This window comes from Octopus sinensis, linkage group LG3 (genome assembly GCF_006345805.1).
Source record: "Octopus sinensis linkage group LG3, ASM634580v1, whole genome shotgun sequence".
NCBI lineage: Eukaryota > Metazoa > Mollusca > Cephalopoda > Octopoda > Octopodidae > Octopus > Octopus sinensis.
The window spans coordinates 148581558-148604534 of NC_042999.1; the positions used below are offsets into that span (position 1 = coordinate 148581558).

The following is a 22977-nucleotide window of genomic DNA, read 5'->3' on the forward strand; positions in this document are numbered from 1 at the left end:
CCAGACTGAGAGTAGATACTGCATGTGATGAGGCTAGACTTTCAAAATTATAGGTATAATCCATCTAATCTTTCACACGGTTTCTAGTCAGGCAACAACCCAGGTTCAAATGGTGCTTATTACATGCCAGTCAGGTGGCACTGGCATCGGCTATGGCTATGACTTCACTTGACTCAACAGATCTTCTCAAGCACAGCATATTGCCTGATGACTCAAGAGTACTTTTAAATGGGCTGGTTATGCAACACTGGCATTGACCACAGCTGTGATGTCACTTACTTGCCAGGTTTTTTTTTACATATGCACAAATTCTTCCACAGTATGACACCTATTCCTGTCCTAATAAAATTTAGCCTCTCATTGCCTGGCTTAAAGCCACTTCCTTCAACACTATACCCTGCCGCAGTTGAGGGGCTCTTGCCTTGCAAGTTACTAGGTAACCTTACCAGTTAGTGTTAGGTGGGGCACTGAGCCATAGAAACCATGCTAAAGCAGACATTAGAGTTTGGTGAAGTCCTCCAGTCTGCTAGCTCTTGTTGAACGGAAAACAGATGTTAACTGATTATGATAGTGATGATATAAACATATGCAAAAACATACACATGCCTATGTGCATGAGAGAGATAGAGAGGAAGAGAGAGAGAGAGACAGACAGGCAGAGAGTAAGTGGTACAAGAAAAGGAAGATTATCATTACTAAAAATCAACAGCAAAGATAAAAATAAAGCAACAAAATACAACTTCTTCAGCACAAACAGAAACAACAACTTACTCTTGTTGCCTTGATAATGGTAAGAATGTCTCCTTTGTTGAATGGAAGATCTTCCAAAGAGCCACCTGGAAACTTGTAGCTGGCCACAACTTCGGTTCCCATCTGCCAAGTTTCATGCTGAAGAAATCAAATCAATACATTAACTTCAGTGTATGAAATATGAAGCATTGATAATAACAATGACTATATTGTATGGAATATTTATTCAAGTGTGTATACGGACTGCAGCAAATAGTAATTTCTCACTATACATATGTATATATATATATATATATTTATGCATGCGTGTCAGAATATACACACATACTTTATGAGCATGCACACATATACAGACATACACTTTATGAGCATGCACACATATACAGACACACACACTCATATATGTGCAAACACATACATTATGAGCATCCTACATATCCAAACATATACATTTACATATGAACACACATACACATGCAGGCATGCATACATACATACATATCTGCATACATACACACACACTTGATACTATCCAGATGGCCATAATGAGTTGTTGGGTCATCATCGAAGAGTGTCTGGAACATGTGAATCTAATATAATTTGCCCCTCCCAACTCACCCCCATTTTCTCTACAGCCAGAAATCAAATGTACCATGTGTGAGGTGAAATATCTCAACTAGGAATGAAGCTATGCAATAAATCACCTTGTCACTACTATGCACAGTGCACACACACACACAATCATCAATAAATGTCCAATTTCCACACTGGCATAGGTTGGACAGTTTGACAGAATACAGTGGGTCCCAGGACTGCATTGTACTCCAGTACCTGCTTCGGCAAGGTTTCTACAACTGGATCCACTTCCTAAGGCCAATACTGTGTGTACTGAGCCCTTTTTTTTTCATGCTACTGACATAAGTGAGTGGTGGTGGGGGCATGCAGCTTGTAAGACACCAAAACCAAAGGTAAGGGAATGGCTTTATGCTAGAAGATCAGGGGTCGAAATGAAAGCGAAGGGTGTATAGCAAGAAAATTCTTGTTTGGGGAGCTACATGGCTACTCACATTTAGAAGTGAGGGAGAGAATGATCAGCAGGAGTTGCAAATCCTGTGGTCCCTCAAAGTAAAAGGTGAGTAGGGGCAGAATAACTTGGAGTGTGGATGGATAAGGGGTTTGTGGAAGTGTATGGGGGAGAGAGAAATAGAGGAATGGGAGAGGGGAGGTAAACAATAACTGTAAAAATGGAGTAAAGTTGAGGGGTGAATGTAAGGAGTGATGGATAAGGGGTGGGAAGATGACCAATGATGCATGCATTTTGGAAGGAAGAAGGATGCGAAAGAGAGCAGTGTGCAGCAGGATAGTAATAAGAACAAGAGCACTCAGATAGTGCAAACTTCCACGAAGACAACACCAACATCCTCTCAATGATTAGCTGGAGATGATTTTTAAAGTGAGAATATCTGAAATAAACTTGACTACTCTCAGAAACAAGAATACTAAAAATGAACCCAACCGCTCTCAAAGATTATGTAAAAAAAAAAAACAGGAAAATAATCCAGAATCCTTGTCTGGTATTGGATTGATCCCAAAATCTAATCAGTTTGTGCCAATCACAAGGCTAAACTTCCCTGAAAGTTTCATCGGAATCCATCCAGTGGTTCTTGAGATATCTTGTCCATGGACAAACAAACGCAACTGAAAACAGTACTCCTGCCTTCACTAAGGTGGAAGTAATAATGTATGTTTTATAGTTTGACATTTATTCTACTATGCAAGAATACTTTTTGCATACATGGTTGTTTGCATATTGTTGGAGAAATAGTTTAAGCGCTAAATTGTGTGCTGAGCTTAAAATACAAAGCTTTTTTAAGAGTACATGACTTTAGCTTGACAAGAGATAAACCTTATCAAATCCCTCTTTTGTAATATTACCAGTTGTTAGTTTATCTCACAATTAGGTGAACTACAGTGTCTAAAAGAAATTGTACTGTTGAACACACACACACACACCAAAGTGCCTACGGTGGATCTGCACTTGTGGCCTAATATATTAGCCACCATTAACCAAGTCAATGGTTCTCAACCATTTTTTGCCTATGGATCCTTTTGGTTCCTGTTTTATTCTACTGAACAACCCCTATTAAAAAATCCTATTATATTGTTCTAATTAAATATTATTAAGAATTGCATAAGAAAAATTGCTGAAATATTTAATGTATTGTAGAAATATAACCAATTTATTGCACAAATAACAAAATCTTATATGGACCCCAGTTGAGAACCACTACTTAAATGATAACAGAAAGGCTAATTTTTTTTCTATACATGCTTCCATGTAAGTTTAACTGTTGATAGTTAACTAAAATGAGATAAAGAAATATTATTATTATATATATCATCGTTTAACACCTGCTTCCCATACTGGCATAGGTGTGACAGTTTGACAGGAGCTGGCCAGGCAGAAGACTGCATTAGACTCCTGTGTCTGATTTGGCATAGTTTTTATGGCTGGATGCCCTTCCCAACACCAACCACACTGCAGAGTGGACTGAGTGCTTTTTACATGGCACCAGCACAAGCGAGCACAGCTTTGGCATGGTTTTTTACAGCTGAATGCCTTTCCAAATGCCAACCAGGGAGGAATATGTGAATAGAAATATTTACTCGTGCTCCATCGCTTATGATGATGAGGCTTCCAGTTGATCCGATCAATAGAACAGCTTGCTCATGAAAATAAAGTGTAAGTGGCTGAGCACTCCACAGACACGCGTACCCCTTCACAGACTTCTCGGGGAGATTCAACGTGACATAAAGTGTGACAAGGCTAGCTCCTTGAAATACGGGTACTACACATTTTTGCCAGCTGAGTGGACTGGAGCAATGTGAAATAAAGTGTTTTGCTCAACCCGCCACTAGGGATTGAACTTGTAACCCTACAATTTGCAAGCTGAATACCCTAAACACTAAGCCACACACATTTACGTGTGAATAAAAAATATTTAATTTATAATCATTAGTCTGACAAAATATATTTTGTCACCCTAATGATTATGATTTAAATATTTTATTAAATCTCAGGCCTATTTTTTAGCTCTTTGTACTAAGTGACGAAACAGCTTTTTTTGAACCTGTTATCCCTTGGAATAGAATTATGTGTGATGAAATATTTGACTGCATTTCACAGTCTTTATTCCCCACACCTGCAATCTCCTGGAACACACATATACACCCTCTCTCTCTCTCTCTCTATATATATATATATATATATATATATATATATATCTCGCTCTGCACAGGGAGGCATTGACCTACAGATGTTTAAACCTGACCTTAACTGCATCAATTTCACTATCTGCAAATGTCACAGGCCATATCTCTCTTTTTTTAAGACACAGAAAAAAATCAAAGCAAAAATCAAGCCATTAGAGCAACCAATATTTGAAAGAATTTGTGTTGCTATGTACATATGAAATTGTGAATAAATTTCTATTTCATTTCATTTTTCAAGTCACAGATTTATTTTTAATGTACACCCACTACTTGTCTAGCATATATCCAGACAACTTACCAAAGTATCAAATTTAAAAAAAAAAAAAAAAAAAAGAATTCTTTTATATTTTGGTTAGTAATTAATCATCAATAAAAAAAAATTTTTTTCTCTAAATTTGGACATTCTAACTTCACTAGTTACTAAGATATCAAAACGGACACAGAAGTAATCGATCAAGCAAACAAACGTGATAAAAATAGAGGCATCTAATTCCTATACGGTTGGATTTTACAAATGATGGAAACAACACAGAGCAGAACACAGCAATTGAGTTTACGGAAGATACACAAGGGAGGTAATGAAATATAAACATTGTTATTCTTAAAGCACCAAAATTAGTTTTAACTTGAAACAGTTATTCGTCATTATAACAAAAGCGTTAGTCCATACATTTATTGATGTTTTTCCTTTATTCCTTGACAAACACAACTTATTATGAATCATAATCAACATAATAATAATAAGAACTACCAGTAGACAATCAGTTTAAGCAATTTCCCCTATCTGCTGATTAATTCATTTCAAAAAAAAAAAAAAAAAAGGGCCTCCTACTTTCCCTTGACTAATTACACTGCCCTCTTTTTCTAATTAAATCAATAAATTCCTCCAGACTATTTCCTCTCCTATTCCACCTCTGCCACCTGCCTCTGTGACTCCCTGTTTCACATCACAACAAAAACTGTAACTATTACACATTCACTTGATATTCTGCTCTCATATCAACCAAGAAACTAAGAATAGGTTTTCCTCACATTTTCTTCCATTTGGAATTAAGGTATTCTCTAACCTCTTCTCTCCCTGGGTCTATCTTTTATACACACACAACACAGAGTATATTCAATATAAACAACAACCAAAAACCCACTAAAAAAACATTCACAGCCTACATATCTCTAATATTTCTTCATAAGTATTATTTCAAAATAAATCAATACTGCTGCTATGTATCTCTCATTTTTTTCCCCCTGCTGCTCTCAATTACTTGAATCTCCAAAGTTCTTCTTCTCACATGCAGATAAAGAAGATTCCAGTTGCAGAAGCACCAAATCTATAAACACAAGACAAGGGTGCACAGACACCGCCGCTGATGTATACAGGACCTTTGGATCAAAACTCTTGTCAGTGTCTTATAATCCAATGACCCTTCTTGAACCAATGTTCGCATGGAGACCAATTCTACTTTGATCGTTGAAGATCCTGTTTGAATACTGAGCAGTTATATGGTCACTCAATCTGCTAGAAATAGTAGCAAAATCTCATTATAATTACACTCAGTGTCTTAAAAAAGAAGTGCACATTGGATATTTTAGTCCTAGATATATTTATCCTGAAAACATTAAGATAAGTTGGGCTTAGCTGGAATTCTTTATTCTTTTCTTTTATTTGTTTCAGTCATTTGACTGTAGCCATACTGGAGCACCACATCTAGTCAAACAAATCGACTCCAGGACTTATTCTTTGTAAACCTTAGTACTTATTCTATCGGTCCCTTTTGCAGAACCGCTTAGTTACAGGTATGTAAACATGCCAACATCGATTGTCAAGTGATGGTGGGGAGAGAAACATACACACACACACACAACGGACTTCTTTCAGTTTCCGGCTAACAAATTCACTTACAAGGCTTTGGTTGGCCTGAGGCTATAGTAGAAGACACTTGCCCAATGTGCCACAGTGGGACTGAACCTAGAACACTGGTTGTAAGAAAGTTACTTACCACACAGCCACTCCTGCTATATTTTTACCACATTACTCCATAAGGAGCATAGGGCCAGTCTCTTAATTTCTCTGGACAGGATGCCAATCCATCTCAGCATTACTCATTTTTACCAGATGAGTGGACTGGAGCAATGTGAAATAAAGTGTTCTTATCAAGAACACAATGCATAACCAACACCAGGAATTGAAACCACAGTCTTACATTCATGAGTCTAACACCTTAACCACTAATCCAATGCCCTAATGCTAATTCACTGCTAAAATATACAATGAAGAAACAAAAATAAATTCCAGCCAAGCCAAGTAAAACAAAATTGGGGCAAGATGAATGTAAAATGGCTGAGTTGGAAGACAGAAAACAACATATGTGATGCTTGCAATGAAAATTCTGAATCTTTAAAACTTTGTGTCAGAAGCAAAAGAACCTAAGGATATAACAAGATAAGCAATACAAACCTACTGTACATTTTAAACATTAGCCAAATAATGATAAAATATTCATGAATCAAATCCATAAGAGGTACTACAGATCAGAGGTTCATGTTTTGTAGCTTAGCCCCAAGTCAACTCTGACTGAAAAGGCCTATCATCAAAGTGTTTCAAAGATCCTTGACTTGGTTTGTGATGTTATTGAAATAATGAATAAATAAAATAAAAGCAATTTATTACATTTTGTTTTATCTGAAGAATCTACTAGAAGGCAGCTACTAAAAGACTCTTGCTGCTGCTGCTAATTCTGAAGTCTCCTTGAGTGTTGAGTATGTCTTCAGGAATTGTTAAAGCAGGAAACAATATGATTTTGGTGCTCAAAGATTGCCAAAGAATTGTTGGCATACTGGCATGACAGGGAGTGTCAACTTTATGTCAAGCATGTGAAGCAGAATTACTAATGTTATAGAATGTTTTTTTTTTTCTCTCTTAAACCATCTTTAGATTCCTTCACATACATAGTAAAGGAATACACCAGAAATAACCAACTCACTGACATATAACAAAAAAAAAAAAAAGAAAGGTTCATCACATAGTCAGAAAAATAACGAGCTCATTAAAATAGATATCATCTGAGTGAACTGATGTTGCTGGTTGATGATACAAAGTGAGAGGTAGACTAAAGAGATACAGACAGAGAGAACTAAAACTGATAGAGCCAGCAACTTGCTGAGTTGGAGAGGTCAGAAGTGGTTTATTATAGTAATTAGTATTGCAAAATCAACCTCATGGGTCTATTTTCTTCTAACTTTAATCCTATAACAAACCATTGGTTGAGTTAGTAGAAAGTTGACCTTTCTGTTGAGGTTAGCAGATCAAGTTCTCATCAGAAAGAGAGGTAGCTGTTGGTGTACCTAGATGAGTTAAAGAATGAGATTGATACATTTTAAGGGAAGTAGCTTGAGGAAGTTTTTGATGTAACCAAGAGAGAAGTATGCAAGGGTTAGTTATGACTTGAAAAAGCTTGTTGATGTACAGAATTGTAAATCAAGCAACTAAAGAAGCTATCAAACTTGGTTTAAATTGAGTGAAAAGGAATTTGGACAATAATCATAAAACAAACAAACAAGGAAGATGTAAAAATGGCAAATTTTGTTGTTATTACTATTAAGGTAACAAGCTGGCAGAAGCATATTTATGCCTGACAAAATGCTTAGCAGCATTTTGTCTGTCTTGCATTCTGTGTTCAAATTACACTGAGATCAACTTTACCTTTCATCTTTTCAGGATTGATAAATTAAATACCAGTTGAACACTAGGGTCAATGTAATCAACTTAGCCCCTCCTCTGAAACTGCTGGTCTTGTGCCAAAATTTGAAATCATTATCATTAAGGGGACAAGCTAGCAGAATTGTTAGCACATCAGCAAAATGCTTAGTGGCATTTCTCTTGACTTTATGTTCCAAGTTAAAAAATTCCACTGAGATTGACTTTGCCTTTCATTCATCCAGGTTTGATAAGACAACTAGCAGTTGTAAGACAAGAAGCTAGGGTCAAAGTAATTGAACGTCACCCTTCCCCAAAATTTCAGGCCTTTCACCCATAGTAGAAAGGATTATTATTACCTCTGCCTTAGTGAAGGCAGAGGTATTGTTTCAGTTGCATTTGTTTGTTTGTTTGTCTGTGGACAAGATATCTCAAGAACTGCTGGATGGATTCGGATGAAACTTTCAGAGATGTTTGGCCTTACAATTGGCACGAACTGAGATCAATCTGGTACCAAACAAGGATTCTGGATTATTTTTCTTGTTTTTTTTTACTTAATTTTTGAGAGCGATCATGTTCATTTTTAGTATTCTCGTTTGTGAGAGCAGTTGAGTTTATTTCAGATATTCTCATTTTAAAAATCATCTCTGGCTAATCATTGAGAGGATGTTGCTTTCTACTATAGGTACAAAGCCTAGAATTTGGGGGAAGGGGATAGTCAATTAAATCAACCCCAGTACTCAACTGGTACTTATTTTACTGACCTCAAAAGGATGAAAGGCAAAGTCAACCACGGCAGCATTTTGAACTCAATGTAAAGACAGGTGAAATGCCACTAAAAATTTCGCCCCTAGTTGGCGTACCAACATGTGGTGGAACATGGGCCATATGTAAGGTAAACAGGATTATCTAATGTGTGTTATCAACCAAAAGGCTAAATAAATGAAACTATGCTTCAGATATGGAATCCTGTTCCTCTGACATATTGACAAACATATGTTAGACTATACATTTATAGCAGAGTAATGTTGCTTTTATATCACAAATGAAACAAAAACTTTGGTTGAAGTAGGGGCTAATGGTATTTTCTACTGAGGTGATCTCCCTTGTTTGTTCTGAATGTTCAAAAACCCTGTGGGAGCTTTTGATTACTAATTGCATGAATAGTCTCACTTCACTGAAGTTTTCCCACTAACTATATTACATATGTCAAACCCTACCAAATTTCTGCTTAGTATGTAGAATGCTACTCTGAGACATTTCATTTGCAATATTATCTATTTTAAATACACACACATACGTGTATGTTTATTTATTTTGATAGCTGGCATCTACTCAGAGTTTTTACCCTGAGCTAGGTTCATTAGTAAGCTGCTGACTTTTGATAATAAACTTATCTAACCATTCTACTCTATGTAATGTTTGCACAACGCAGAATACAGTTTTAATATATTTTACAAATATATACTCTCTTTTACTTGTTTCAGTCATTTGACTGTGGCCAAGCTGGAGCACCACCTTTAGTCGAGCAAATCGCCCCCAGGACTTATTCTTTGTAAGCCTAGTACTTATTCTATCAGTCTCTTTTGACAAACCGCTAAGTTACGAGGACGTAAACACACCAGCATCGGTTGTCAAGCAATGTTGGGGGGGACAAACACACACACACACATATATATATATACGACAGGCTTCTTTCAGTTTCCATCTACCAAATCAACTCACAAGGTTTTGGTCAGCCCGAGGCTACAGTAGCAGACACTTGCCCAAGGTGCCACACAGTGGGATTGAACCCGGAACCATGTGGTTGGTAAGCAAGCTACTTACCACACAGCCACTCCTATGCCTATATACATATATATATATATATATATCATCATTGTTTAACATCCGCTTTCCATGCTCGCATGACAAATATATATATATTTTAATATATTTTACAAATATATACATTTTTAATATATTTGACAAAAATAAAGTAAAAGTGAAACAAAAATTTTGTTTCACTTTTACTTTATTTTATTCCATGATCAGAAATTCTATTTTTATTCTCCTTCAATCTTACTTTCTTTTATTTGTTATATTAATTTACCTACATATTATTTAACCCATCATTCATGATTGTTTACTATTACAATTATTGAATTGAAATAAAAGTAATAATTTTAACGCATGCGTACACACACATACATAGTAAACATGTTTATATATTCTGTATACTCCAAAAGTATCCTAATGTAATTCTTATTGTCCTCTAAAAACCCTGATGACTTTCCTTATAAGGTATTTAAAATGCGAAATTATATTTTTATATGTTTTGTAATTTTAATGCTATTTGAGAAAATATATGTGTGTGTGTGGCACCTTGGGCAAGTGTCTTCTACTATAGCCTCGGGCCGACCAAAGCCTTGAGTGGATTTGGTAGACGGAAACTGAAAGAAGCTCATCATGTGTGTATATATCATCATCATTTAATGTTTGCTTTCCTTGCTGGCATTGGTTGGACGGTTTGACTGAGGACTGGTGAGCCAGAAGGCTGCACCAGGCTCCAATCTGATCTGGCAAAGTTTTTACAGCTGGATGCCCTTCCTATGTCTGTATGTGTGTTTGTGTGTGTGTGTGTGTGTGCGTATGTGTTTGTCCTCCCAACATCACAGATTAGCATAGATCTTCTATAAGGTCTGTGTTAATTAGCTATACTTTTAATATTTTTTTATATAATAATTTTTAATTTGAGTCCACTTTCAAATGTTATGATAGTATCAACACACACACACACACTCTTTTACTTGTTGCAGTCATCTGATTGCAGCCATGCTGGAGCACCACCTTTAGTCGAGCAAATCAACCCCAGGACCTATTCTTTGTAAGCCTAGTACTTATTCTATTGGTCTGTTTTGGTGAACTACTAAGTTATGGGGACGTAAATGCAAACATATATATATATATATATATACAATGGGCTTCTTTCAGTTTCCATCTATCAAATCCACTCACAAGGCTTTGGTTGACCCGAGGCCATAGTAGAAGACACTTTCCCAAGGTGCCACACAGTGGGACTAAACCTAGAACCATGTGGTTAAGAAGCAAGCTTCTTACCACACACCCATGCCTGCTCCTATATATATATATAGATTGGAATCTGGTGCAGCCATCTGGTTCGCCAGTCCTCAGTCAAATCGTCCAACTCATGCTAGCATGGAAAGAGGATGTTAAACGATGATGATGATGATATATATAAAGTTCATTCTAGGCATTCTGAGACTATTTTAGGAGTGTCTATCATAACTGCCCTAGTTTATTGTAATTTTAATACATCATTACAATTGGCCTGCTGACTAGTTTACAGAATGCTACCAGGATATGAACATGATTTAGTTTAACTATGCAATGAATTTTGTTTTAAACTAAGCAAAAACATGACAAATATTAAAAAATGCTCCAGGCTGCATAATGCTTTAACTTGTTTGAACTGAAATCTGTTTTTTGCTGACACAAGAGGCCAAGCAAAGCAAGTCCATCATGAAGCAAGCAGCAAGGGCATCATCTACATCCACTAGGATCCCTCTGACTAGACAACCAAGAAAGAGTACTTTGTGGGGGTTTTGAGGGAGTTCAGGAACAGATTTTCATTGCAAAAAGCCAGAGCCCTTCCACTTGGCCCAGTGGCAACTGTACCAGGACGACACACCAATCCACAATTCCATTCTTGTAACCAACTACTTGACAGAAATGGGCATCAAAACTATCTCTCACCTTTCCTACAATCAAGACTTTGTTCCCTGTGACTTTTTCTCCCAACAGAAGAAGTTGAAGAAGGTTATGACAAGGGTTCAAGACACTTTCACTTTGGAGTACTTTCATGGAGCCTCCACAAAGTGGCAGGAGTGCCACAGCAAGTGTACTGAAATCAGAGGATCCCACTTTGAAAAAGATTAGAATTTTGTACTGCTTTAAAATTAATAAATGTCTCCTGAAAATGTATCAAAATTTCTGGAATGCACTATATATATATGTATATCATCATCATTTAACATTTGCTTTCTATACCAGCATGGGTTGGACGATTTGATTGAGAACTGGCAAACCAGATGGCTGCAACAGGCTCCAATCTGATCTGGCAGAGTTTCTACAGATGGATGCCCTTCCTAACGCCAACCACTCTGAGAGTGTAGTGGGTGCTTTTACGTGCCACCAATATGAGGGCCAGTCAGGCGGTACTGGCAACAGCCACGCTCAAATGGTGCTTTTTACGTGCCACCTGCACAGGAGCCAGTCCAGCAGCACTGGCAATGACCTCGCTCGAATGCTTTTTCCCGTGCTATGGGCACAAGTGCCAGTAAGGCAATGCTGGCAACAATCACACTCGAATGGTGCGTTTTACATGCCACCGGCATGGATTTACATATATATATATATATATACTGCTTGAGCATTGTGAGACTAATAACCTGTGTAGGACCCAATATACATGTGACTCTGAGCAAAGTGTAAGTTGAGTATAGAGCAGTAACAAGAAAAGAGATGACAAAGGAAGAAATGATTATGTACATATATATGTATGTATGTATGTATGTATGTATATATATATTATATATATATATATATATATGTGTGTGTGTGTGTGTGTGTGTGTATATATATATTAGTGAAACAGGTAGACTATTATAATATTCTATCCTTTAAAATATATTAAAAATATGTAAATTGTATGCAATTCCTTCTTTTATTATATATTTTTTCACTAAAACTCACCATGTGGGAAAAATCTCTTCAACAACACTCTTTTGTACTATTATATATGTTTATGTATGTATAATTTGATCCCTGGAAACACATTAAATAATGATGTGTGTGTATACAAAGTCTATGTAGAGAGCATAATAATCGTATTTGAGACCAGAGAAATAATCTATATAAATATATATTTCAGTGGAATGAATTGTAAACAAATCAATTCATACATATTTGCATTAAATGCACATTTTTTTTTATTTTTCAGCCAGCTCTATATACCTCCAACTGTATGATTTAAATTAGATATCTAAAATTCAAAAGTACTTTTGATGTTAGGCTCTTATTTAACCCCAGAGAATATTCATTCCTATAAAAGTAATGAAATTTAGTATTTGATAGAAACACCTCATGTTTTGCTTTACACCAGCTATGAGCGTATACAAACAAAGTTTATTCAAGCAAACAACTCTCTTGCAGTGCTGACTGATGAAGTGAATAAACGTGCATCTAGTTTTACAAGTGTTTATGTTGCAGAAACATAATTATGTCTTGGGTGATAAAAACATTTGTATTTTCTATTTTCTATGTATGACTTGATTTCTGTTCAGTTCAGTCGATCTATAATTAATTTACTCTTACTTTTTTTTACTTGTTTCAGTCATGCAACAGTGGCCATGCTGGAGCACCGCCTTTAGTTGAGCAAATCGACCCCAGGACTTATTCTTTGTAAGCTTAGTACTTATTCTATCGGTCTCTTTTGCCGAACCGCTAAGTTACGGGGACGTAAACACACTATCATCGGTTGTCAAGCGATGTTGGGGGGACATACACAAACACACACACACACACACACACATATATATATATATATATATATATATATACACACACACACACACATATATATACGACAGGCTTCTTTCAGTTTCCGTCTACTAAATCCACTCACAAGGCTTTGGTTGGCCCGAGGCTATAGTAGAAGACACTTGCCCAAGGTGCGACGCAGTGGGACTGAACCCGGAACTATGTGGTTGGTAAGCAAGCTACTTACCACACAGCCACTCCTAAAATTATATATTTTAGAAATAAGAAGCGGGGGTGGGGGGCTTGCAAAAATGTATTTGCATTTTGGTGGTGGGAGGGTTTTAACTTGTAGTTCACATCCTGATCATTCCTTCACTCACCCACCAAATTCTCTGGATAAGTCATTCATGAAATAATAGCGTAAATATGATTTCATAAGTAAGCTGATCATTGTTGCTGCAGGTGTAACCTACATCAAAGGAAGAAATAGAGACAATGTGTTGCGTGTGCATGTATGTGGCTTTATATATGTGTAGTGTGCTTGCTACAACCTGAATCTCTATTTGTAAGTAAATGAATCTCAGTTTCTGCAATGAATATTCAGCTGTCAGATCAAAAGACCTACCTACTTACAGAATTAGAATGTAAGTGGGTTTCACATATAATAAATGTATCCCTAATTTAAATTCTCAGGCAGAATCAGCACGACAGTGTGTGACAAGGGCAGGCCTTTAAATTACAGGTACATATTAACATGGCTTGGCTCAACCTGAGACCAAGCTAAGTTAAAATTTGTCCAGCATGATTGACATGCAGTAGGATCAAGCCTGGGCGCTCAAGATACTGAACTGGACATTTTGACCATTCATCAATACTGCACACGCACAAACACACACATATAAACACATAAATACACGTGTATAAACACATATATACATATAAGTATACACACACACACACACATGCAATAAATTTCATATTTTAATATACAGAACATTAAGCTGGCATTACAAATGACAGAGTCATTGATACTTTAATCGTAATAAAGCATGTTCCATCCCTTTCAGCTGTAGGAAAAGTTTTAAAAATAACTTGCAGATGAATAGACAGACACATTATTTACTGACTAACTCACTATATTATTTATTTTAGACTAACTCAACAAGTTTTGGTGGGGTACAGCAGGGACCAATTACGATCATCATACTTGCTAGCATCACTGGGTTGATGTTCTTTTCTGCATGGTGAACTTGATGATGATGATGATGATGATGATGATGATGACAAGAGCATGAGTTTTCTTCTTTATACATTTAATTTCATTATTCACTATGCTACAACTATTCAAAAAAAAAAATCTAAACATATTTACTCATCATTACCATTATGTTTTAATATGTACAAAGATAGGCATGACGATGATGATGATGATGAAATAACTGATTGCTCTGCTGGTGCTTTCACGCTCCAAAGTTAATAATTTAGTCACTGTACATTGTTACTGTAGTGTAGTGTTTGTTTCAAAGAGCTACAAAAACCTAGAGAATGATAAATACAACAAACTATTGAGTCACTCACCAGCAGTATTAACTGCTGTTTCTTTTAGATGCCCAACTCACTAAGAATTCAAAAGGAAGGACGTGGGTGGGTAAAGTGATGTGGAGGGAGAGAACATAATTATAATACACGTAAAATATAAAAAATAAATAAGTACAAACTAAATATTTTCTATAAAAACAAACATCATAAAAAACATTTGTAATCGCAAGCTTATTTTGTTTTCCTTTTTGCTCTTTTTTTTAAGTCCCAAATTTTCACCACATGCTTATGAACTATTAAAATACAAAGCATTCTTAGTATTTCCCAAGAATTAGAATGTTGTATATTACATCTTTATTTTTTTCTTTCTCAGATGAAATATTTATGTAATATTTAGTCTGTAGTTTTTCAAATTCCGAGGATATATAGAGAGAAGGTGGTAGCATAGCTGTGAATCCAGCAACAGAGAAAAACATTTTCACTGGCTAAGGTGACAGTCTATTGCAGGTAACTTTCCTCAGAAGAGTCTTGTACCCATCTTTCTTAGTTGCAAGAACCAAAGCATAATAGAATTGAATTTAATGTCCCTGACAAAAACATGACACAACACCCACAGTGAATCTGAACTCATAAAAAAACTTGAGCTGCCAATCCAGTCCCTTAACAACACAGCTATTTTGACTTATGCATATGTCTATATGTACTATATATATACATATATATATATACATATATGTAGTGTGCGGGTGTCAAGGGATGGGTAGTTCCTATGCTCTGTGTTGTGAGAGAAAAAACATGGGTAGGATGTTGCTAGCCCTTTATTACATGTTACAACCTTCAATATTTGGTAATTAATGACGACACGCTATAAATACAATCCATAGATGCAACTTATAACCAAAGCTAGATACCACCTTGAACAGAGACAAGCTCGTTATATTACATTACAGCCCTTCTCAGACTGCACAGACCCTTAGGGATCCTATGAACACTACCAGGACTAGAGAAGAAATATCAGGTGTGGAAGCAAGGTCTAGAATTGAAGGGCCTTAGAGTCAATCTAGCAAAACCAAAGTCTTAGAAAATAAGAAGGCAGACAAATAACAAAATCTCTTCAGGTAGGTGACCCTGCTCGATCTGTAGAAAAGGTGTAGTTAGAAACTCCATAAGATGTACCCAGTGTAAGCTATGGACACATAAGAGGTGCAGCAATTTAGAAGGAAGGTTAACAGGAAAGATAATTTTTGTTTGTATGTGACAGATGCACAGGGGCAATAAACACCAAAGATGTACAGAAAGCAGATACCATCACATGCCAGTGGGAAAAACTAGAAGGAGTTCATAGCTCCCGTTACCTTAGTGACCAAGTCAGTAGCAAAGGTGGATGCTCTGAGGGCATATAGCTGCTAGAATAAGAATAACCTGGGTAAAGTTCAGAGAGCTCTTACCTCTGCTGGTAACAAAGGGCCTCTCACTCAGAGTGAAAGGTAGATTGTATGATACATGTGTGCGAACAGCAGTGAAACATGGGCTGTGACTACTGAGGACATACCGTAGGCTTGAGAAAAATGAAGCTAGTATGCTCCACTGGATGTGTAATATCAGTGTGCATACACGACAGAGTGTAAGTACCCTGAGAGGAAAGTTGGTGCAAGAGAGATAATTACGCTGGTATGGTCATGTATTGTGTATGGATGAGGGCAGCTGTGTGAAGAAGTGTCACACTCTAACAGTGGAGGGAACTTGTGGAAGAGGTAGACCTAGGAAGACATGAGATGAGGTGGTGAACTTCGACCTTCGAATGTTGGGCTTCACAGAAGCAGTAATAAGCAACTGAAACCTTTGGAGACATGCTGTGCTTGAGAAGTTCTGGCAAGCCAAGTGAGATTGTAGCCATGACCAGTGTCGCCAAACTGGACCATTTAAAAGTACCCTTCAATTGTCAGGTAATATGCTGTGCTTGAGAAGACTTTTGAGTGAGTGTGTGTAGTCATGGCTGATGCCAGTGCCGTGCTGCCTGACTGGCACCCATACCAGTGGCATGTAAAAAGCACCATTCAAACGTGGAAGACTCCCATGCCAGTGGCATGTAAAAAAGCACCCACTACACTCACAGAGTGGTTGGGGTTAGGAAGGGCATCCAGCTGTAGAAACCTTGCCAGATCAGATTGGTGCAACTGCCTGGCTTGGCAGTCCTCAGTCAAACCATTCAACCTATGCCAGCATGGAAAGCGCACGTTAAATGATGATGATGATATGAATACTAGCGTTACCGAGATGAACTGTTGTGATCTGCATCCAATTGCACAACAAACACTCACTGCAGAGGACGTTCAAAACCACAATGGCGAAATGTACACAGGGAACAAATAATATAAACTACTTGTATTTATCATACTTTTCCCTATATTTGCTCCATATATCATAACCGGTAATACAAATAAGTAAAGTAGTAACCACACCATTTTACTAGAAGTAGACTGGATGATGATACACTATGTGAAGCTTTAAATTCACCAGCAGCAGTGATACACCTAACTGTACACACAGGAATTACTACGTATCATCTGCGCCAACAGTGACTTCGATGTGTCAGTCAGCTCAGCCATCATTGGGCTGACCCGACAAATAATATGAGTTCATGGCACCAGTTTCGCATAGCCCCAGCCCATCCAAAGTACCTTGGATTGCAGAACGACCTGCTGTGCTTGAGGAGACCTATTGAGTCAAGTACATCGACATCAAAATAAATATCAAATGGAAATTGTAGATGTGATACCTGTGCCAGTGGCACGTAAAAAGCACCATCCGAACGTGGCCGATGCCAGCATCGCCTTGACTGCCTTCTGTGCCATTGGCACATAAAAAGTACCAACCAATCGTAGCCACTGCCAGCCTTTCCTGGCACCTGTTCTGGTGGCATGTAAAAAGCACTCACTACATTCATGGAGTGGTTGGCGTTAGGAAGGGCATCCAGCTGTAGAAACTCTGCCAGATAAGATTGGAGCCTGGTGCAGCCACCTGGCTTCCCAAACCCTGGTTGAACCAGCCAACCCATGCTAGCATGGAAAATGGACATTAAACAATGATGATGATGATGATGATGATAGTCTTTGTTAAGTTAAAATTTTCAGTGGTAAGCTGAGTTCTGTTGAATGATAATTAGGCTGTATGGTAGGTTGTGATAGCTGATGTGCTGTTGTTTAGAATTTATTCATGCATGGAGAACATTGTAGTCAGGTGTGTATAATTAGGTGTGTCATCTTCAGGTCATCCAGGTTAAAAAAATGCAGTTAAGTTGTTGGTCAGCAGATATGTCACTCAGTTGTTGTTGTTTGTTTATTTATTTGCATATTAATGAGATATTTAACCTTACCTTACAACCTAATCATCATCCAACAGAACTCAGCTTACCCTAGAAAGTTTTAACTTAACAGAGACTATATTAAAGCCAAAATGAACTCAAATCCATCACAGTCCGATGATGGCTTACCTGACCAAAACTTTGAAGTTACTGTCAATACTATTCTTGTTAAAGAATAATAAATGTGTACTCTACCAAATGTATTGAGCGGTCCTTCAATTTACTGTAAAACTGTTTTTATTATAACATAAAAACAAAAATTAATACACACACACACACACATATATATATATATATATATATATGTCTGCATTGACATCATAAGAAGTTTATGAGAGAACATGAAATATATATATATATTTTTTTTTTCAGAATACTATCTTCAAAGCACCCACAGAGACCAAAGAAGTCAAACGTTGCCAGTGGGACTTGAGCTCAGATCTCTAGGCGTTCTTCCATTGATTGGACCAAAGCAATCATTTAAATTTCTCTATCCAGTTTAGAAACTTTATTCTTACCAGCAAGAATTGTAATTTATGTCTTAAGAACTTCATAAACTTTCAAGAAAATGTGAGATTGTTCTTTTTTGAAATAGTACAGGCACAAAGCTATAAATAATATAAAGTAAAATGGCTAGAGAAATTTGAAGGGTTGTTTTGGCCTGATGGCAGAACACCTATCACATCTACAGAAGATGTGGGTTCAAGTCCCAGAGGCAGCCTTCAACTTTTTCTATCCAAAAGGATTTTTTCATCCCAATATTTACATACTATTGTTTATAGCTTCATGTGTGTACTTTGAGATATATTATTACTAAAAAGAATTTGTGTGTGTGTGTGTGTGTAAGAGTATGAAAAAACAGAGGTGATACAATCATCACTCTTGTTTTAACATCCATTTTTCCATGCTTCTATGGGTCATAGAAAATTTGTTGGGGCAGATATTTCCTTGGCTTGGAGACAGGTGAGGATAGGTGACAGAAATGGAGCATTCAACTACAGGACATCTGCTTCAATGAATTTCATTTGATCCAAGCAAGCATAGAAAAGTGGATGCTAAAATGAAAAATATGATGATGACAATGATGATGATATGTGTAGGTATACATGTGATGGCTGTAAACAAACATCACTGTCATACAAGGTGTGGCTCATTTCCAGCTTTCCATGAAAAACATCTGATCATGAGAAAAATATCACCTTGCTTGGAAACAAGTACGGTTTGGTGACTGGAAAAGCATCCAGCTGTAGAAAATCTACCTCAATAAATTCCTCCTGACCCATGTAAACATGGCAAGGTTAATGTGAATAGGTGATGATGTATCTTACTTTTAGTTGTTTCAGTTATTAGACTGGGGCACTTGCCTTGGAGAATTTTTAGTTTTATGAATTGATCCCAGTACTTATTTTAAGCCAGGTACTTATCCTGTCAGTCTCTTTTGCCAAACTGTTAAGTTATGGGACATAAAGACACCAACACCAGTTGTCAAGTGGTGGTGGTAATAGGCAAGCACACACAAACACACACAGAATCTTCTTTCAGTTTCTTATTTCTTTATTGCCCACAAGGGGCAAAACAGAGGGGACAAACAAGGACAGACAAAGGGATTAAGCCAATTACATTTACCCCAGTGTGTAACTGGTACTTAATTTGTTGACCCTGAAAGGATGAAAGGCAAAGTTGACCTCAGTTGAATTTGAATTGAGAACATAACGGCAGACGTTGCTTTTTGATCCTTCGATGTCGGCTCTTCCTCTCATAGCGTGCTAACATTTCTGCCAGCTTACCACCTTCTCTCAGTTTCTGCCTACCAAATCCACTCACAGGGTTTTGTTTGGCCCAAGGCTAAAGCAGAAGACACCCAAGGTGCCACGCAGTTGGACTGAACCCGGAACCAAGTGGTTGGGGAGCAAGCTTCTTACCACACTGCCATGTTTGCACCCGCAAAAACATTATTCTTACAAGAAGAATTTTGATGAAATTGAAAGATGTCTACCATAAAAAATTAAAACTAGGCTGATGAAATTGTTTAAATGATGTTATCATATTTGGTAACAAGGCTAAGTAGCTACTGAATAGAATTGACCCTTAGAAAATAGCGGAACAAAATTAAAATAATCTTGTGCATTGAGAATGGTTTGCTATTGTTTCTACAAAGTTTATTTCTTTAAATGATATTTTAAACTGGAAAGATAAACAATATAGCTTGGAGAGGGTGGAGGAGAGAGAGCTCTTAGAATATTACCACTCTTTGCTTATGAGGCAGATGCAAAAAAAAAGTGAGGGGAGGAGAGATGGATGGATAAGAGGAAAAAGAGGGGGGGAATGATGACTGAATAAAGGGATATATATATATATATATATATATATATATATATATACACACACACACACACACACATGTATACAGTGTATATGTAAATGTATAAATTATATATATGGGATAAAGAGAAAGAAAAGATAATTAGAGAGAAGGAGACAGAGGTGCAGAGATGTGAAAAAGAAAAGGAATAGATGGAGAGAGAAAAGACAGATATAAAGACTATGAGAGAGAAAGACAGAGAGGACAAGGAACTTCTTAAAATATATTCAAACTTTACTGTATTATTATCAGACATGTGAGGTGTTGCTCAGTTGAGTTCTCAGGCGTTTTTTGTTTAATGTTTTATCGTGAGGTGTAGTGGTGTAGCAGGGGAGCAGGGGAGAGAACAAGGGAACATTGATAGCAGTGTGGGTGAGTTCTGGGTGGGGATAGCAGAAAAGAAGAAGAACAACAACAACTACTACTACTATTACTAACAACAACATGATGACGATGACGACAACGGTGATGATAAAGACATTACATTTAAAGATATAAAATCTGGTCCGCCTCTCATTATGAAATCGTTTTTTAATTGCAAAAAAATTATTTCCTTGATAAAAAATTAAGCATTGTTGCTGTTATAAAGAAAAAGAATCACAAGAGAGAGAGAGAGATAGAGAGGGGGGGAGAGAGAGGGGGGAGACAGAGAAAGGAATGGTAGGTGGTTGGGTAATCACTTTTCTTTTTCAGCTCAATGTCACTAGAACGGATGTAGAAGGAAATCGTTGACTACACCCCTTTAATAAAGACAGTTAAGTGTCATGTTTGTTGCTGTCATCGTCATCATATCCACAATTTCATTCTCCTCTTCCTGTTCCTCTCCACTTCTCATTCACCCCTTCCTTTTTTCCTTCCCTCTGAAAATAAACACAACCTGAGAAATCACCCAATTATTTGTTTGAATCTCAAATACTTCAAATTTTCCAGTGGCTTAATGCAGTAATTCCCAACCGGTTTCATGCTAGATAATTTTCCCAAGGATCCAAGGACTGAGGGATATTGCACATAACGAAACAAATACACAATATACAATTCAATTATTACATATATAATGCAAAAATACCCGGCAGATTGTGATAGTCAATAAAACAGAAATAAAATTTATTCTTTCTGTGCAGTCCAAGACAAAATGACCGTCTCAATGATTGGGAATAATCCTTTCTTATTTTTGCACAAGGCCAGCAACTGGTTCTAAGTTTATTGACCTCAAAAGGATGAAAGGTAAAGACAACCTCAACAGAATTTGAACCAGTGTTGGTTTGTTTACATCCCAATAACTTAGCTGTTACTATGAGACCAATAGAATAAGTACCAGACTAAAACAAAAAAAAGTAAAAGAAAAACACAATATTTGAGCTGACGAAGATGCTGACCTGCCAGAAACAGTAGCTAAATCACCTTAAAATCACATAGTTATGGCCATCTTAAAAAAAAAAAAAAAGAACACAATGGATAATGTAGTCCAAGATAAATTATGTAAAAAGAAAATAGGATGGCCAAAGTTGAAATACCTTTCATCATAGAGCCTGCTTGATCAAAGTTGAGCTGAGATTAAAACTGGAACAAGACAAATATTGAAACCAAAATTTTAAATAACAGAGCAATGTCTATTCTGCCACCCTACTCCATCACCACATTTCTCTTTAACACATAAATCTTGGTATTCTAGTGGTACACCGTGAAATAATTTGATGCTACCCAGCTCCTCCATCATTCTCAATCGCTATGTCAAACATGCCGACCACAAGAATGAATGAATGAATGCATTTTATTTCGTTCACTTTGCCACGAAGGAATGTTATTACTCCTTCACTCTCCTTTATATCCCATACATGTGAGATATTAATTCAAGATAATACTTGTTCTGTTGACAACAAAATCTGGCTGTGAATCCAACACAAGTTTGCAAAACATGTATGATTAGAAGCTTAATGGGTGAATTGGGATAACCGATTATTTTCTACATAGGAGTTCTATGGAAAATAATTCTTTCTAATTTAGGCACAAGATATCATCAATTCCAATATGAAACTGGCATCTTTATTTTATCGACTCCAAAAAGCGGATGAAGGGCAAAGTTGATCTCAGCAGAATTTGAACCAAGAACCTAAGTGAAAACAAATACCACAAGGCATTTTATCAGGCGCTGTGACAATTCTACCAAATGTACCACTCTGAATAATAATATTCTTTCTACGATAGGCACAAAGCCTGATTTTTTGGTGAGAAAAGCTAGTAGATTACATCAACCACAGTATGTAACTGGTACTTAATTTATCGCCCTGAAAGGATGAAAGGCAAAGTCAACTTTGGCAGAATTTGAACTCAGAACATAGAAAGCCGGAAGAAATGCTGCTCAGCATTTCTTCAAATAATTCTGCTAGTGAATTGATTTGTCGTATTTCGTTTTTATTCAGCTTCTTACTCACAGAAGTCTTTTTACAAAATCTT

At 36.8% G+C, this 22977-nt stretch overlaps 1 protein-coding gene across 8 annotated transcripts in view; it reads right to left on the reverse strand.

The window, feature by feature from the left end:
• Positions 1 to 22977, reverse strand: part of LOC115209236 (tyrosine-protein kinase CSK) — a 344806-nt gene that overhangs the window by 87990 nt on the left and 233839 nt on the right. For 6 of the 8 annotated variants that reach the window (XM_029777514.2, XM_036501474.1, XM_036501472.1 and 3 more), the window contains one exon: positions 772 to 888. The exons of the other annotated variants lie outside the window; for them this stretch is intronic. In XM_029777514.2, the coding sequence (XP_029633374.1) occupies positions 772 to 888 (117 nt within the window). The remainder of the gene's footprint in view (positions 1 to 771; positions 889 to 22977) is intronic. 8 annotated transcript variants of the gene reach the window in all.